Source organism: Bombus affinis, chromosome 11 (genome assembly GCF_024516045.1).
Source record: "Bombus affinis isolate iyBomAffi1 chromosome 11, iyBomAffi1.2, whole genome shotgun sequence".
Taxonomy (NCBI): domain Eukaryota; kingdom Metazoa; phylum Arthropoda; class Insecta; order Hymenoptera; family Apidae; genus Bombus; species Bombus affinis.
Window position 1 is genome coordinate 9,489,119 of NC_066354.1, and position 20,351 is coordinate 9,509,469.

The 20,351-nt window shown below is 39.3% G+C and overlaps 1 protein-coding gene across 3 annotated transcripts in view; it reads right to left on the minus strand.

Annotated features, from left to right (window-relative positions):
- The window catches only part of LOC126921669 (follistatin-A), a 74,150-nt gene that overhangs the window by 2,929 nt on the left and 50,870 nt on the right, over positions 1–20,351 (minus strand). For all 3 annotated transcript variants that reach the window (XM_050733408.1, XM_050733409.1, XM_050733411.1), the window contains one exon: positions 3,046–3,342. In XM_050733408.1, the coding sequence (XP_050589365.1) occupies positions 3,046–3,342 (297 nt within the window). The remainder of the gene's footprint in view (positions 1–3,045; positions 3,343–20,351) is intronic.

Genomic DNA, 20,351 nt, shown 5'->3' on the forward strand with positions numbered 1-20,351 from the left:
AGAAAGCCGCATTCAACTGCGTCTATTATAATTTAGAGAAAGGAACTTATTCTACGCGTTGTTCTCCACGAGAACAACCATTGAAGGTAATAAACGCGTGAAAAATATAATATGCGATAGGATACATTGACAGAATGTCACAGACACGAAATTTATATCACCGCGATATAATTCTTTTTTTCCAGTTTGTTTTATCGATTAACCATCTCTCCTTTGTTCTATTTATAAATTATCGTTCTACTAAAACATAGGCAATTTTATTATCAGTAGATGGAATGAATCTGTAACTGACCCAGGTTACGGTTATGTTCCAAATAAGTTAAAAACGATCGTAGAGAAACAAGCTATCGTTTTGTGGTGAAATCTTTTTTCTAAATGCACGGATGCAAAAATTAAATATTTCGTAAAGTGTCAAGCTTTGAATAATTTTAGTTTTTATTAATAAAATCACACGAGGAATCAATTTACGCGAAAGCATTAGTTTAGTTGTAGTAAATAAATAAATAGAGTAGAATAACAAAAGAATGGAATAATATAGCTATGTAATAGAACGATAAAGCTTTTTAAACAGCATAAAATTTTGCTTATTTCCTTTTCTTCTCTAGCTTAACTCGAAATCACTCTATAAAATCACCCTTTATTGTCTATTTTATTGTGATTTGGCGATACAAAATAAATCACGATATGCGACAGAATATACCATAAAATACTCTGTTGTAATTCTACCAGTGGTTACATTCTGTGCCATAGTTATTTTAATTTTATCGTTAGCGTGGGCATCGGAACTTATAAATAAATATCAATAACGTTAGCGAAATGGTGATCGATGTCGGAATACGTTTATACCGGTAGCAATTCAAGAAACCATCGTAATTTAATTGATACTGTAGGTACTTACTCGTGCCAAGTAGAGCATGCTACAAGTTCGATAAATTCTACTCGGGTTTGAAAAATCGTGGGTCGTGCCTGAGATAAAAGTCAGAATAATTTAGGATGCTAGACGCTGATGCGTAAACTTTCCCGTTTATGTCCGGCATGCAACAGGTTTCTACATCTACACAAACATTTTGTACACGCACGACAAAAGCATTTTATCGGCTGAAAGAAACGAAAGAAACGTATCGACAGCTTTTTCTTCGATTAATACAATTCCGCAACTTTTATATTTCATTTGTGAAATAAGAAGCGAGATTATTCGTTGAATTTCTGTTTAAAGACTATTGGGAAGGACAAGAGAAATAATTCAATATTTCTCAAAGTTTCTCAATAAATCTTTTACTCATAATTTTTCATCTGTATTATCTTCTCGAATTACGCATACACTTTCGATTATTCTTTTCCCTTATTCTCCCAAAAAGACTAAGAATCTAACTCTTAACATTACTGAAACATTATAAAAACGCAAATGGCTCTCAAACTATCAATCGACTCACAGCTTCGCTCATTGAACGCGAGTATTTCAAAAAATTAATCGTCAAAATTTCACCGCGTCTCAAGAAACTCTATATGTATAGATTCGTTGAAAAAATCATTCTGAATCGCCTAAACAATCACTCGTGTGAAGCATTGAATATTGAATGAAAATAAAAAAAAAAAAAAACACACAACGAATGCGACGCGTTGAAAATTTGTATAAAAATCGATCTAGTTCCATGGGTTCCCATGGCGTGGCGACAACGCAACAGTAGGAAGCGTAGCGAGAAACGAGAATGCACACGCAACGAGGCATCGCAAACGGAACTCTAGAATTCCATGGCTAGCTCTCCTCTGGGTTTTCGCGATTGACTGTGTTTAACGGGCGAGACAAGCGAGCGTGTGGGCGCGTATATTCTCAGAGGCGACTCGAACAAGGCGAATTCCACGCTGGATTACGACGATCGCTTGCTTCGCAGACGGCTCGTGAATGGCCCACGCCTCCGAGAGAAATAGATAAATGACCAGACGCGTATTCCGCTTTATCACGGCATGGGAAACGCGGCCCCTCGACATCGGCGATCCCTTGCTAAATGCGAAATGAAATCGGAATGGAAGTGTCGACCGCCACGCTGTTACCGTCTGCGCTCGTTCCGCTTGCTCTCCATGAAAAACGAGTTCACGCTCTGCATTTCAACTTTTTCTCTTTCTTATTGCTCCCCTTCTTCCATTTTCCTTTCTTTTTGGTTCTCGATGGTGTTTAACTTTGCACGTTTTATTATAAAATAAATAATAACGCAATAACGCAGAAAACACGTGAAACATTCTCTGAACTTTGAATTCAATGGGCAGTTACGATCAGCAAGGAAGCGGTTAAATTTTCGTTTATTGGAAGTTATTTCGATTTTCAGATTTATAAAACGTCGTTATCGTCTGTCACGAGTATTTAGAATATTTGTCTGATTCTCCTGCGTGAAGTTACATTTGCAAGAAGCGAATCTGTTACCGAACTTCTTGCATATAAAACGAGCAATCACTTTTCGAAATAAAAAATGTAATAAAAAAAAAAAAGAAGAAAAATGCTAAAAATTCCATATCCAATTGTCAGTATCAATAGAAAACACCCATAAATCAATCTCATTGAAACAAACATATTTTATAATCCAACATAAACCTATTCACTAACTTTCACCACCCATGAGTATGTGTATAACACGTGTAATACACACTTCATTCAAGTCCAGCAAACAACTTTTTAAAACCGTAAAACTCATTCAAACGAATAAAAACACATAAAACGAAACCTATAGAAGATGTAAATGTATCGTGTAAAATAATCAAATATCGCTATCGTGTCTTTGAATTTTGCTATTGAAATCTACTAAAGCCACAAAAACAACTGGTTGAAAATCATAAAACTCGTCAAATCCAATAAAACCAGCTAGAATCATAAGAAAGGTAAAAGTATTGCGCAAAATAATCAAATATCGTGGTCGCGTATTTGGATAGGCGTGAAGCGTCGAGCTTCGCTACTTGAATACAGAGGCTACTTGGAACAGACAGGACCCAGCCAACAGTATTCATTGACTAGCAAGCGCGTGTTATCTACGTAATCGCGTGTCGAGGACTTACCGATATAGAGAGGAGAGGTGTCGTAGGCGTTGCAGGGGCCGGCGTGTCGCGTCTCGAGGACGAAGCCGGTAGCGCAGGCGTCCTTGACGATGTGACACCAGCTTGGATAGGTGATATTGTTGGTGGCACACAACATGGTCGCCGATGGATCTCGATCACGGTGTGTCCGGTTCCGGACGCGCTCCCGCTTCCGGGGACAACGATAGGTACAGGTCACGCAACGTGGTCGGCCCGACTTCATCTCCGATAGACACGTCTGCCCCTCGCGACAACGAATCGTCGTACAGTCTGCGTTCTCTATAAAATAGCAAGACGAATCGTAGCGTAATCAGTGTTCTCTAAAAAGTATTAAAGCGAATCGTTGTACAGTTTGTATTCTCTATAAAACAGCAAAACGAATCGTAGTATACCTAGCCATTGTTCCAGAAAAAAATATTAAAGCGAATCGTATATTCTTTACGAAGTGGAAAAGAGGAATCGTAGCACAATCTGCGTTTTGTATAAAATGGCAAAAGGAAACGCGAAAGTACGATAGAATTCGATTTATAGAAACTTGTCTAGGCGCAACAAATTTATGTAATTGCGGTTCAAATGATATAAGTTTACCGATTTTCTTCGCTACTAATTTTTATTTAAACAATAGAAGCTCGCGTTCAGACAAGTGAATTCAACCAGCAAAGGTTCAGTTAATTGGGCGTCAACTAACATTTCGATTCGATAAATCCAGTTCTACCGTGCAATCTGTGTTCTTTATAAAATAGAAAAATGAATTACAGTACAGTCTGCGTTCTATAAAAAAAATAACAGAAAAAAACGGCGCTGTCACGCATTCACCGAACGAATGGAAATTTTTTCGAATGATTAATATCGATGGTTTTTGATTCGAGTTCGTTTTACGAGTAGAACGGTACTCCTTTTGCTCTTTGATGATCTCTCAGACGGAAACTGTAGATACGACGTATGCTGATGAGTCTGGAGGCTCGTTTGTGTTTTATAAAGACGCTTGTGAAGGATTAAGTCTGCTGCAGAATCGTTTTTGTTTGGATAACTGTTCCTCCTTTTTTCATCTCGATGGATGATGATGTAACCCGAATGTTAAAAATCTTTTCCCTCTAGAAAAAGTGTGCAACGGAATTGAATTTAAGAGCCTCCACTCGTCCGTGATCGCCTCTTCGTATACGAATGTTACTTCATTGTTTATTAACTCCATGGTCCTTAAATTTTTACTTCCCATTCTTGCTTTAGTTTTAATCTTTAAACCTTAATTAATTGGACGATAAATATATTTGTCTCCGGTAAAACTGGTTTCAAATTTGTACACGACATATATTTTTTTTACAAAACCATGTGTTTCTATTACCAACGACCGATAAAAAATAATTCTTCTCGTTGGTTAAAAAGTATTCGACCCTCAAAGGGTTAGCACAGAAACAAACTAGCCCAGCTTCCCTATATTTCCCATTATATTAAAGAACCTTCTCTGAAAGTTTAAACTGGTACCGTCTGAGAAACGCAAGTTCACGATCGTTCCTTGTACCAAGACCTTGAGAGCTCAAACGGATTGACCTCATCGCGGAAGATCGAGTGGCAGGCAAAGTCACGGATGTGGATTGATTTTCGCGAACGCGAGACATCACCGGGGAACGTGCACGTTACATAATAACAAATGGCACTGGAAGGAACTGGCTAGTAGTAGAGCTACTGTGACGAGGCAGAAACGAGAGACAGGTTCAATCGTCGAATTAGACGCGCTCTATCTTCGTCCACTCGGTAGATTCGTGCGGTGACTCGTTCGCAGACACGATTACTGCAATAATATGTCGTTACACCTACTTGGGTCAATGGCCCACTTCTCACGGAGGGATCGTGTAATGTATTGCTCATTTTTCATCCTGCCAGTCGTCAATGCGTACGCGACCCGATGAAACGTTACGCAATTCGTACATCGACCGTCTACATTCGGATAAATCATTCATTTGGTCAAGTGACACGATTGTTTCAAAATTCGCAATTTGAACTTTTGAGTAGATGTAGCTGATACCGAGACACGAAGCTGTTTAGTTCGCGTGAAGTGTCTCTCTAATATCCTTTCGCTAAAACGTAAATTTAATTTACCATAAGAATTTAAATTTACCACGATGTAAAATATTTCGAGCCAGTCTCGGATACGTAAAAGTTTACCAAACTCCAGTCTATGCTGATCTATGCTTCGCTCTTATGAAACTAAAGTACATATTTAATATAAAAATAAGCGGATTCTCCATTCTGAAGATTTACGATACTAACAATTTACCGAAAAGAAGCTTCAATTATTTTGCGAAGAAATTTAAATGTACGTGGCCGACGTTTAACAGAACTCAGAGTGTTGTTCGATCACTTAATTTACAATAATTTAAAATAAATCCATAATTTAGAACGATCAATATACAACTTCTTTTCATTTTCAATGTCAATAATATCGATTATTTCCTGCTATTTTCAACGATCCCACAAGTTGATATCTTGTTGAACTTCGAGGAAATTTTAAATGATTATTAAAAAATGAGAAAAAGAAACAAGAATTTATGAATTAGACAAAACCATAAAAGTGTTAAATACACTTAGTACACGGTATATTTAATTGCCATTATAAGATCAATAACGCAGATGGTGCACATCTACCGTATGATAGTCTATATCGATCTGTCATGGGCCACTGTTATAAATATCAATTATTCTCGAGCATCGTATGAGGTATATTTGTTTGTCTGCCGGACGTCTGACGTATAAAATGGCGGACGTAAATTCTTTGTCTAGTCTAGGGTTCCTAGTGCACGTGTAAGCCACGATCGGAGCAATCATCATATCACTCGCGTGTGTAGTTGTAGTCTGTGTTGTCCGTACCACGTGGCTGTACTAGATTAATATTAAGTGATTCACGCTCCGTAATGCGATCCTTGTTGTTAGACACGATGCTTAGGCTACGTGCGTACTTTTATATGAAAGTCTACTCGATGCTGGATCTCATTGCCTGTTACACGCTGGCTAGCGTTACATTGTTATACATTGAGAGACATCTGCTTAGAGGGAGCAATTGGATTTATTAAGACACATTACGCAAATTGTAGTACCGAGAACATTATATTAATGAGAATACAACGCTGCATCTTTATTAGAAAAATATATGGGAACGCGTGTTATGGGACATGTCGAAAACAACCACTTGCTCCCTACGAACGTAATGGACAAAGCATTCGTAGAAATTATATTATCCTCCTTTTGTTATTATATAGTATTATTGATAACATTGTTATTTTATTGCGACGGGATTTATTATTATCTTCTTTTTTTTTAGATATTTTCTTAGACTATATTAGTTATATTTACGTAGCTATATGTTGACAGTATATAGCCAACAATGAAAATAGAGATAAATGATCCGTAATTCTAGTTTTTATTATTTTTAATTTATTACTCCTTATTATTATATTTATTTGTCATTCTTGATATATATATATATTATTCTTAACTATATTCTATATTATTCTTATTATTTAAATTCAATCGAAACTGTTTGCATCTAACCCGAATTTTCATAAAAAACACACGATAATATATTTATGTCTGAATTACAAGTATCTTTATCGTCATCGCTAAAAATAATTATATTCTCATATTTTACTCTCAGTATAATATATTCCAAATTTTTTTAAATAAGAAAAAAGACTTCATATGCATTATACCTGGCACGCTTTATCAATAGAATTTCTCGCGATCGAAGGATGCTTGGAAAGTAATAATTCTGCAACCTATCACGAAAGAGGTTGTCAAGGAAAAGGATTGACAGCATCAAAGGATATACTTCTTAAATCATCACTATAATCATACTATATTTCACCTGACGTTTCGTAAGATATTTGTACGGTAAAGAGATATCAAGGTAATCATGCCGGTTCGTGTACGTTTCCGTAGTTCAATCAGCACCTACATTGTGTCAATGCTACTCCAAGTTGAATGACCAATGACCCTCGTGCAAGGCGTTGCATAATATTACGTTCTGTTTCTTAGTCATTACGTATCAAACGATACGATAAATCGCAGTGCCTCGTTGCCTTTGACATTTAAGCCGAATCATTCACAGTGTACATACGTAATTATGTAATAACAGGCGCGCGGCCGCAGAGAAACAAGCAGAACAAACGTTTATTGAGACGATTCAGCAAGATTGTTTGCATTATTCTTCCTTTCAAAAGAATCTTTTAACACGTGCAATTCGCGGAACAGATGATTTCCGCGAATCTCTATATTTCCAGATCCAGGTATTCTTATAACAATTATTTATTTGCGTATTAGTTAAATTTCAAACTCGTCAGAACGATGAATACTGGTTATTGATCGAATAATCGGAAACAAAAAATAAAAAAAAAATAGAAAATACATGATGCTAATACGAAGAACAATTTCGTAAAACTGTCAATTATTATGATATATTATTATAACATAAAATATAGATTTCTATAAATAAATGAAAATATTGAAGATTAAAGAAATGATTTCGATAAAATATTGACGACTTCTAATTTGCACAAGAGACCTCTCTTATTTGCGAGTTCGTCAAATATATCATATTGAACCGTTGTCTACGAAAATATAGCAACACGTTACTTGACACGCCTCAATAGAGCTGTAAATTTGTAAAGCACCAACGACATCTTCGACGAATACGAGGCTGTTTGCAAATCCGCGATATAACATGCTTATGATTTATGATTCATATATGTGATGAGGGTCAACGCAAGAAGGAATGCACGCGGCCAGCCATTACGTATACGTATAAGCATTATGGCTCACGAATGGGCATATGTTCGTGAGGCACGTGCTCGTTAAAGAGAAATACGCTTCGTCTTTCAAGCATTATATTGTCTTATTTATGCATTTATTTACTCCCTGTAATACGTAACATCGTTCGACAGCAAACGTCATTCGACGTGCGAAGTGATCACCAATTCCGATAAGTGATTGATCAATATCATGAAATAACTGAAAGATTAATAAACAAATTATTTTATGTTCGTCTACCTTGTACTTATATTGTACGTACACTTATTAGATTTTATTCTAATTTTAAATAATTTGAACGACGTATACAAAACTTTGTGTCAAATTTTCATCTGCTGTCCCTGCTGTCACTTAAAAGCTTATCGCTATTTTTGTATTAAATCGTAAATTTAAAAATGTTCGTAGAGTTGCAAAATTTTAACATTCGTTATATTTTGAACATTTAACGCTATCGTTTATTAGCACGTGTGTTTATTAACCGTTGTACGAATCGCCCCAACAGCGACGAGCGCATCGAAGCTATTTGAATTACAATGCCGATGTTAATCCGGATTTCCTTAATATTTCTTTGCTTGTAGTACTTTCTTAGCAGACTAAAAATAGCATGGGATCGTGGTAATGCTAATCGCTACGATAAAAAGCCGGAGTGCATGAAAAAGGAAAGAAAAACAAGAATGAAAAGGAAACGGAGAAATGAGAAGCGGACAGCAGATGAATGAACCGTTTAATAGGCGGTTAAGTCAAAGAGCATGTAATAACTTCGTACCGAACAAACTCTTTCAACGAAATTTATTTGTTTTTCTCCATAAATTAAGCGTAATTTACGGTGTTTCATTTCACACGCCTACGCAGCCGTTCGTATGATTTAAAACAGTGCAGTTACTCGAGAGTTAAAATTGTATTCCGCTGAATATCTCTATGAAAAGAACGGCCATGCTTTTAACTCCTCGCAACCCAATTCTTTCTTCCCTCTTCAAAGTGTCCCTTGTTATTTCATTTTATACAAATTCTGTGCTAAAAGGATAGCTTGGAAATAAAATTAATAGCTAGCTATTCCATCGAATAATTCGATTCTTAATTACACGAGAAAATAAGTCGTTTAAGTGGATCTGGAGAATCGCACAGTATAAACTTATACAGTACGCGTCTGTCTCCGATAATTCATTGACTTGGACACGAACGCTGTGCGCTGAATAACTGTGGTTATCAATTGCAAACGTCGCAAAGTGATTGGGTAAGAAGAACTGAACTTCACGTCTTTTAAATTCAATAGTAGCAAGGAGCTTGGGTTTTAATGAAACGGGTATGTAAACGAGTACAGCACAATATATGTATTTGTGTCGTTCGTATTAGGAAGTTAGAATATGTCTATGCTGATAGAATGCTAGAATATGTCAATACCTATTGAATGTTAGAACATGTTCTCTCAGAATGTGTTTAAACCGTTCGGACTATCCGAGCTCTCAAGTTTCTTCAGGACACGCGTTGATTGCTCGTTCAAAATTCGTCACGACCACCCTTTCGCGCGTCCTTGACGCGCCTTCTTCCGGCGTGGCACCCGAACTGACGCGGGATGTTCGGTTTTTCGGAAAGGTCGCAATGCTCCCGCAGGTCAGTAACCTCGGTATCTTGCGCGATTACAATATGGTTTCAAAGTTCCCTTTGAAGATACTGAGTTTGTAACATGTTTCAGGCTATCGAGTGCGAAATAAAGTAAAAATGTTTAATGCAATCCCTAATAAGCTTTAAGATTCCGACTCGAAAGTAGTTCTCTTTACGATCGTGCTATAAACTTTACCAAGGAATATCTCGCGTGGTTCTTTGCGTGTTCCGGACGCGAAATTATATTAATTTTATCTGATAGTTAATACCCTGTTAAATGGCAATTAGACTCTTGTTTATTTATTTATTACTATAATTATTCTTCATATACAAATATTTTGATTTTCGCTTCATCTTAAAAGAGTTCGAAATTATGTACAGTCACGTCGTGTCAATCTTTTTACATAATTATGCTATCTACAAATAGAACAATCGATTTTGATCATTTCGGTGATATTCTGAGAGACACGTGCGTCAATCGTAATTAATGAGACGTGGTTATTAATAATGCAGAGGAAACATGGGGTAGCTCAAAGTACATCCTTTTCGGAACTCGTTCTACCAGTCGTAACAAAGCAACGGATAGAACGTTGCATTGCTGCGGATTCGTGGCTAGTTCTCTCTTAGGGATCCGATATAATTAATTAGCAACGGCATTAAATGGACACGTCAGCAGGAACCAGTTGTTAGTCCCGTAATTAACGATCCAGGATAAGATCGGCTTTCTTTGTCCGTTATAATTTTCTGTTTATCTCACACCGATCACATTTCGGTGACCGTAATTGTAATTTAGAAAATTGTTAAGCTAAAACAAATTTCTAAACGAACATTGATTTTTATCGATGATTTTCAACCACGATTCGATCAGTCTTTAAGAAACATTTGTGAGAAAGGATTAATTTGATGAAATAGGATCACCTTTTTGGAAAAAGAGAATTCATTATATTCGATATATACTTAAGAGTGCCAAATTAAAAGAATAACTTTCAAACAAATTTAACCAACAAAGTTTTTATTAATCTATGATATCTTTGTTGGACAGGCGAATTTCATTTAAAAAACGATAACGAAATAATAACGTTAAAATACCTTAATATTGCTTAAGAGCCGCAATAACATCCACCATCAAGAACACGGAAAGTCCCATAAAAATGAAACGTTACAATCTCGTCCCTCCATTTACCCCGCGTGCAATAATCTCTCTGACAATCTCTTCAACGTCCATGCAAACGGATAATTTCCCCCGGAACTTGCCCGAAGAGTGAAAAAGGTTGAGGCGCGAAAAAAATTTGATGCGCGAGAAAACCATGCCAATGTATGGAGGAGCTATTAGCGGCGAGCAAAAAGAAATAAGCAAATTACTTAACGCCTATGCTGGCCCGAGAAGATGGCACCGCGTGTACGAGAGGTCCGAGAATATCAAAGAATCCGGACCGGCGGGGCCAGAGGTGGAAAGGAAGAAAAGAGAGAGACTGGGAAAAGCTCGCACATATTACCGTATGCATATTTGCAGACACGTGCACTTTCGCGCCTCGGATCCTCGAGGAAGACGATTATTTACATCGCGACACCTCCTCGCTAAGCCGGCTGGTTTATTTACTTATTTACTTCCTTGTCATTCGTGTGTACCGTTTCTTCTTCCTCTCGCGGTTGTCTATGTCTCTTTCGTCGTTTTTTCCCTCTCTTCCTTCCCTCGTTTTTCCTCTCTTCCTCCACTGCTTCTCTTCCTCGTGTCTCGATCGAAGGAAGTTTTTACGTTCCACCGGAGCCTCTATTAACTCGAGCGTTAAAATTTCTGAATTCCACCGGAACGGGAAAACAGAAACAGAAAAGCCGATGGCCGATGCTCGCTGAACAATCCATCGGTTTTTAGTAGGTCCGATCCAAGCGGCATCCACGCGTTTTATTCGATGAGGACGATGGAATTTTACGAGAAAACACGATGCTTGCAGCGTGACGTTTGGTCGTAAAAAGTGTACCTATTTTTGAAGGTGTTTTATCGAGTAGTATTTTTTACTTGACGTAATATCGACTACGAATTATCGATGATTTATAAACGAATTTGGTTTCGAATTAATCTTATCGTAATGAATATACATCTTTCGAATAGAAATATACCTACAGACGTACAATGATGAAAAATAATAATCACGGGAGTAATTCCTTTGTTTCCAAACTGAGACAGTACAACAAAATCAGTCGAATATTTTGAACTACTGATATTTTACTGATATAATTTTCCCCGTTGAATTACTCAATTTGTTGAGTATTTTTTCATTACCAAAATGGCTGAGGTAAGAATAAACATTTTATTCACGAAACGTAGTGTTCTCTTGGCGTCGAAATTGACAATGATAGATCGTAAAAACAAAGTTTAAAGCTCGAGTATCTATCGAAGTAAATAATTAAGATGTTTCAATGTTTCTTGCTATGGATACGAGAACTAAAGTTACCGATGAGTAAAAGTAAAAACATGTTCCTGAACTTGTTGCGAACGAGGCAAGAACGAGATTCTTTTCACTTAGCAGATAGCTATTTGCTTAGTATAAAAATGTATTTTCGATTTGCGTGCATCACTGATATGACATCTCTTTCTTCGGATCTTGTTTTACGATACCAAAACAAGATTATATCGATCGAAGAGATCAGTCTGAATAAACGTATCGTTATTTGCAGGAACGAATTGCAACCTGTACTTAGAAAATTACGTCTCAGAAAAAAATTCAATTGACTATAGTATCAAGAACAAACAAACGATGTTTATTTTCGTCTCGACATTTATCTCAACTAATACGCATTCTGTTCATAAAGGAAGATTAACATGTCGTTCAACGCAATACATACATATGTATGTAAAGCGCATTTCTACGCGTTCTGCCAGCTAAGTGTTAACCCATGTCGGGTCAGACGTTAACACATCGAGGATGAGACATTTTCTCGTTAATTTTACTGCGAGATAAGCAACTTCGATAAAAGGTATAATAGAAATTCTATTATTACAATCAAGTTATAATAAACTCTTGTTGATACGGTTGTCCGAACGTGAATTTTATTAGAAATTTACTAGAAATTGTAATATTAGTTGAAACTCGATTTAATAAATTACGGTTAACTTTATCCGCTTGTTTGAACGTGAACTCCTATTCTATATCTTAAAATTTCATCCAATAAATATACTTAGCTCTACCGTACTTTCAAACAGGCTCGAACCTAAACGAAATATTCCAGAAGGAATCTCTACAATTTTCCTTGCATGTTAATAGGAAAATTACGATCGATCGTAGTTACTTGCACTGATTTGAAAATTAGATAATCGAACATCGGTATAACAACGTGATAATAAAATACGAGTACGATAAAACGAAAAGGTACGTGTCTCGTTCTCGCATCCCCGTTACGAGCAGACAAATTCGGCCAGAATTTCCGCTGCGACACAAGGCGGCGTATCGTCCCGTGCGTCGGAGTATACAGTTATCCGATCGGAATATTCAGAAACCGCGAACGTTCTCTCGTAGCTCCATCGTCGATGTGTCTCCTGAGTCCAGGGATCCGGCAGATTTCGCGACAGCCGCGGTTGAATGCAGCTCGCATCGGCCCGTTACCACGGCGATATGTAAAACGCAGTCACGGGCGGACGATGCACGGTTTGCATACGGGCAAAGGTTCTTTTCGCCGATTGTTTACAGTATTGAGGAGCGGGCGAGCACGAGGACGAACGGTCGAGAAGTGGAAGGTCGAAGAGAAAGGGTGCGGCGAGGGGCAAACTTTTCAAGCGAGCGAGCGAGCGAGTAAGTCGAGTGAGCAGGGTAAGACGCGTGGGCAAAGGAGGAGACTCGCGGCCTCAAGAAGCGAGTATTCGAGCGGAGGCATGCGCCAGTGAATGTCGATGTCGAGACGCAGACGCGCGGACGTTGATATGGTTGCAAGGAACGGACGAACGAACGAACGAACTGGCTTGGTACATGGTCGTGGAGTGCAAGAGACGGAGAGGAAAGATCGGTGCGAGAAAGAAAGAGAGAGATAGCCGGATTCGGCTGGTGGATAAAACGGGTGGATCGACCTGGAGAGAAAAGGAGAGGGCAGATCTTGCACAAGTCCGGCGAAAAAAGAAGAGCTTGGCGCGGACGCCGCGCCACGCCGCTCGCCGGTGACCAGACACCATGCCGCACCGTGCACGGTGTTACTGACGAGGAAAGGTTGAGCAACGCGCCTCCAGCCTTCCCGACCACGAGAGAAAAACATCGACTTTCGAAAAGGGCCCCTGCCGCTCTCGTGTCACCGGACTTTGCCTTTTTAGCGGGACCCCTCTCGAAATTCGAAGGGAACCAACCGGCCCGCCCGGCCCGTACTCGCTCGCGAAAGCGGATGGATCCTACAGATAGGCAATGGATTAGAGAGATACGCGTTCGTTCTTCGAGATACGAATCTTTTGCGGATTAAATCGATATCGTGTGAAATGTAGGTGCAGTCGGTAGGAATGTTTGAAGTTTCAGCTCTTAGAACATTTTTAATAGTTGTTTCATCACTTGTTTTACTATATCAAATCGTACTTGTGATAGATTATAGAAGTATTTGTCGTCAAAAAGATAATTCAAAATTAGAATAATTAATATACCGTTTGATAGGCTAAAACTTTTGCACAAACCAAAGTCGATGACCAGGCTCTAACTAGGAAGATATTCAGAATGTTTCGTATATCTTTTAAAATGTTTATGCATCGCGTGTGGACGTTACCGAGGTCGGAGAACGATTGTAAAGTTATCACTCTTGTTATTCACCCTTGAAGAGCTATCGTATCGGCTCTGAATCCCAGTCGCCTTGAAATAAGTTTGCAAAATGATAATAAACTATTCGTTACCTCATTTTTCCCAGTATTCCTAAACATTACGGCAAATGAAACATCAAGGTATATTTAAAGATCACACCAAGAATGTAAGATTACATCTTTGTACTATAACAGGCGACGGCTATCGTCTTCGATGTTATTTAATCCCAAAAACATCCCCCGTCGAAAATTTCAGACAAACATGGAGTACTAACAAACCTTCAAAGTTTCTTCGTATCTGAAATCTAAACTGATATTTCTCGAAACGAGATCCGCGGGGGTGCGTCACGACGTATCGTTCGCACATCGAACGGTCCTCCGTAGAATCTTGTTGCGCGCGGAATCTCGGATAAACGTTCGCTTCTCTTTCTCTTCGCGTGGCCCCTCTTTCCATCGGCTCCTTTTCTCCCTCTTCTTCGACTTCATTTTCTTGTTTCTCCTCGTCTAACCGTCTCCCTATATTTCTCTTCCTCCTTTTTCGCTCCCTGCATATGCAGGACTCCCTTCTGGTTCCCCGGTCGTCGACGTTCTCTTTCTCTCTGTCCGCGCGTATCCTACTCCCTGTTCGTCGTCGGCGCACGTCCCTCCCTCTCTCCTCTCTCTTTTCCTCCCGCGGCGTCGACCAGTCGAAAAAGACGGTACGTATGGCATACCTCGCGCAGAGTCGTGCCACGAGGCCTTCTTCGTGCGAGGTACTCAACCTTCTTTGCATCTACCGGTCTCCTCTCTTACCTTCTTCTCGGACGGTAAATGTCTGACCTCGTGCGACCCACCTGTTCTCCTGAAGTAGAGAGGTAAGGTCCTCGTCGGACACGGAGGAGAAATAGGAAGAGCAGCCAGCAGCCAACGGCAGCGGGCAAAAAGTGGGAAGGAGTAGCAGGAGGTTGGAAGCAGAGGCAAAACGGAATCGTTCTAAAACCTGATAGAATCGCAAAACGAACGATCCGCGGTTTCACTGTGTGTACCATCATAGCCCACCGATAGAGTCGCCTTTGATCTCGACCATGCTGGATCACGGAAGTCGTTCCGAGAATAAAGGATGAAGTTCAGCTGGTAGACGCTACCGGACGTATCAAAGGTACCCCGTTGTCGAGCTTTTCTCGAGTCGAAACTACTGGAGGAATTTTTGGCGGGCGGTTTCTGTCGGAGAAGACGCCAGAGAAAATAGAGAGATTCCCTTTTTTTTCATCGTCCGCTGAAGCTTTCCGCTAAAACTTGATTCTTCTGCGTTTCTCGTCTCCCCCCTTGTTCCCTGATTTGTTCCTTGTTGGTTCTTTTGTTTGTGCGTCGTTCCGACCTCCTCGGAGCATCAGGCAGCCGTGATGCCATTCACCGGCCGTTCACGAGTGCCGCGGATAAAATTTCGGTCTTCAAATCGGGATGGGAATAGTTTGTTGTTTCGCGAGTTCCCGATTTAGATGGTCGTAACGTTCCGTCGCGGCAACGCCGGATGGACCCGCGACCGACTCTCACCGAAATCCGAAAGAGCACGCGAGAGGGCGAGTTATCGGCCTGGAATGAAAATAAGGCTACACGCGGTTTGTTATTTTAGAAGACGTCTAACTCTGCATAATTTGTGGATCGAACTGCTTCGTTGTCTCACTCCCTCCGTTCTCTTCTTCGTTTCCACGAGAATCTTGAAAATGCGACCAAGGGACTGGAGTTTCTCTGATCGTTTTGACATCATTACATGCATCCAGCTGATATTTTGCGGTAACACGTTGGCTTTATTTTAACGCAACGTGTATTTCGAATATCCAGGAAGTGCATCAAGATTGTTTGGAAATTGAACTATGGATATATCTAGTTTCTGAGATTTTCATAGGTAGATTTGCAGATGTTCTAGAGTTTCTTTTAATAATTATTAAGCGAACATGATTGTTATAAATATTAGACTGTGCATACCTGAAGATAATTTCTTGTACAAAAGTTTATACGTTGAACAAAAAGGTGGTGATTTCCAATAATATTAACCAATGATAAATATCGAGTTACAAAATTAACGATCTAATATCAATTTTAAAGTGCAAATAAATTGTATGCTTGTTTGAAATGCTTCTAGATAAAAATCTAAAAGATCAATATATTCGAAACTATCGAAGAACTCGAAATATTATTTAAACGAAATTGAATATTTTATGAACGAAAATCGTTACCCGTTATCGGAGGATTTTAACGGCAAAATGTAATATTATCCCAGCTATAAAATACTCGTAGAACGTGCTTACACATTAGAAAAAGTTTATGTCTCTAGCTTGAGAGTAGCGTTTCGCACGATCGAAAGTATCATTACGTTCGCAGACGTAAATAAATATATTTCAGAAAAGTATCCAGCGAGTTCTTTAAAATCGTTATGCAACTGATTTACATTCCGCAAAGTATTTGAATGCAAACATTCGCGATTCAAAGGATTCTCTCGATCTTCTAAGAATTTACATTGAACCGCTTTAAAAATAAGAAACTTTCAATTCGAAATGCGTTTGTTTTTCATATTCCCACTTTCCACCCACGGCGAGATTAGTCACATTTAAAATGTTAGTCATAACGTTTTCTAGAAAAAACCCACAAACCACGTTACGTCATAGCGAATTAAACTTTTCGTGTAATTCCGCTTACTCACGTTCGTGAAACATTACGATCAGCCCCCGATTTCGATACCTGTCTCTCTTTCTCTCTCTCTCTCTCTCTGCAAAAAACTTGTCTACCACTTGAGTTTTCTGAAATTCAAAAATAGAAAAATATCCTGGCACGTAATCCTCTCTTTCTCGAAGAATAAGTCTTATCGAGTATGCCTTCGATGTATAGTATGCTTAGATGCGTTCTTTCGAAAAAAGTTCAATGAAAAATATTCAATATATTCCTTGCTACAAACGTTCGTTTTAAAAAATTGGGATTAGAGTCATCGTGTATATACTAATAGTTGAACTAATATTATTGTTCAAATTTTACCGCGAACATGTCTCTAATTTATGACGACTCTATAGAAATGACTGATGCGAAAACATGTGTGTTTCATATCTTTTAATTATTTATTGTGTCTTTAACTATTTGTTTTTACTATAAACATTCTAGTGCAAACCTTGCGCAATCTCGGAACACATCAAATTCATAGAATGTACAACACACAACTTAACTCGTTTCTAAAAATCTGCGTTTTATATATTTCCACATACTCATTCACAAATGTAAGATAAAATTCTTCATAAATCGCCCAAGAAACATCTCTGAAAACTACAAACTCTATCTACAAGTTTGTCGCATTCTCAAACACCATTAATAATACCACCAAACCCACGCATCGTGACAAATCTAGCTATATCTACGCTACTTTATATCCCATTTTACTAGCAACAACACTATCAATCTCCCCTTTGAAAATCGTTCCAACATCTTGATTATTCCAGCCATTTTCCCTATACTGAAATGCCAGAGATTAGAGAGTGGCGTCAAGGTCGTGGCAATAAAATTCTATTAGATTTTCGGTAGGCCGCTGGCGAACGCTGATCGATGCACGCCGAATTCCTCGAGTCGCCAGTTATTTTTAGTCGAAGCAGCAAGCGTGGAAGGGGACCGTAAGTGTCGTAAACGTAAAAGACCGCGTGTCCCGGCTTCCAAACATGCACGCACGTTGCGTGGGCGCGCTCCGACTGCATGCATGCGTGCGTGCGTGCGTGCGTACGTGCTTACGTGCGTGCGTGCGTGCGTGCGTGCGTGCGTGCGTACGGTGAACGACCGGAGGGCAAGGACGCCACAAGGACACGCCCTTACACACGTCCGCGCGCTTCCACGCGCGCGCTCACGTGCACGTGCACGCGTGTCAACCCTTTTCCGCGCGACGACCGCCGTCGCTGCCGTTTCTTCTTCTTCCTTTTTATTCCTCCTTCTTGTTCTTCTTCTTTCTTTTTCTGCCGATGCTTCCTTCTACGTTCCTGTTACATCGCGATAAACTATGCACGCGTGGCTACTAGTTTTGTGGGCGCGTCGCTTCCGCCACCGGAAGGACTAACGTGCGACCGGCGAACCACCGGAAGCCGGAGCGTAATTAGCCCGAACCCGAGCAAAGAAGTCGGTTCGAAGGAGCTGTTTTTGCGCCTCTTCTATTCGATCAACGCTCTTCGTACGAGATACGATGAACCGTGTCCCTTTCATATGAATTTATACGGTAATTCCACGGACGGAAAGTCCGAAGAATTTTCGTTCCATAAATTTCGATTTCGGGAGAAGACACGACCGAGGAGATTGAATTTTAGCGAGAGAATTGGATACTGATAAATCGTGGAAGTTTAGTTTTCTAAAATATCTGCGAGTTATTTCTATTTACTGGTGTAAATGACGATGGTTAATAGGAATGAATATGTTCGATAATACACCTCGGATCTAACATCATAAATAGTCGAATGAATCTTCCAGTCTTTCTATTCTTCGATACATAATATCATGAATCCAATAATAACGTTGTAATCAATATGTAATCAATTTGTATTAAAATCGTTCGTATTATTTTCCAAAGGAGCGATAGTTTTTTTATGGTGACGCAAGTGTTGCTTGGAAAAGCATACTGACGAGAATATTCCGGTCTTCGACTGTAAAGGGATAATATTACAGGAAAGACGCCGCTGACGCGTCCTCGGCATTCCAAGCGTCGTAAATCAACGACGAAACCGCGGATTATCCTGCAACGGCCTCGAGTTATACACTCGTTACATGCGCTCAACCCCTTCCCTTCCTCCCTTTCTCGCGCTGATTCCCTTAACGAGTTTTTGATTCAATGTGTATACATTATTGTAACACATTGCTCGCGTGCTGCTGGCAAACGACGTTGCTAATCGAAAGAGCGATCAGCTTCGAGAAAGGACTCTCCCGCAAGATACTCCGAGAGAGAAAAAGCTTATGGAAAGTTTGAAAAATTTCCCTGATTTTGTGAAAATCGTTTCGCACAGCACGCTGATTGTTTATCTTTATTTTAATTTTGCACGTTTGAAGTTCGCTTAACGTTATTTTCTTCTCATATATTCCTACGAAGAAACATAAATGAAAAGAAAATATCACGATGGCTGTTGTATATACCGTGTCAATTATAAGCAAAATGTCTCTAATAATCAAACAATAAATTATTTGCCAATTTCTTCCAGAATCATATCGCAAGTTATAATGTTCCTAATACCAAAATCTCCGCAGAAATTATCACGAGTAGCCTTCGATTCCTTCGAAAGCAGATCGATCTCCAAACATAGTTCCATTAATTAATATCGCGTTAAACCGGTGGAAGTTGCAGAAACCTTTGTGATTTGATCGCAGAAATTCTGGACAATTAGTCGGCGAAACGATCGGAACAGATCGCGTGAGGTTCTCGAAGGGATGGTGACGGCATGTTTAAAAAAAAGTCCGGCAAGCTCTTTCGCAATCGCTGATCTTATGTACGAAGTTGCAGGCTTTATTACGACTTCTTCGAAGGAATACGCAGAAAACGATACTTTCCCCCCTCCTTCGTCTTGTCCCTCTTGCCCCTCTCTACTCTCTATTCCTTCTTTTCCCTCTTCTTTGGCTCTCTTCCTTGCTTGCACTGTCTGTATTCCCTCTTTTTATAATTTTTTGTTCTCTCTCACAGCCAGGCAGATCGCGTCTCGGTCGATGAACTTCCTGGAACGATCTTGCGATTGCCTCCCGATGTTTCCTTTTTTTTTTCTTTCTTTTCACCTCTACGTTTCTTTCTCTCCTTTTCTTCTTGAATCCATGCAATGCTGGACATTCGAGTTGAGAGGCACCGGCGAAAAATTGTGCCTTCTGCGACACACGCTCGTGTACGAGTGTTTCACGCCACGAAAAACTCGCGAGCGCCGCATACAGTGGCTCACGAAAGTATTCGAACACTTATATTTCGCGAACCTATCATATACGATATACCGAAAAAGAATTCATCAAAAGTTCATGTCATTAGCAGTGTAGTAAGATTTAACTATTATGATTGTATTGGTAAAGTTTGAGACAAAGAGAATATATACAGAAATTACTAGATATTTAGTAGAAATTACGTATATTATATATCATTTACTAGATACAT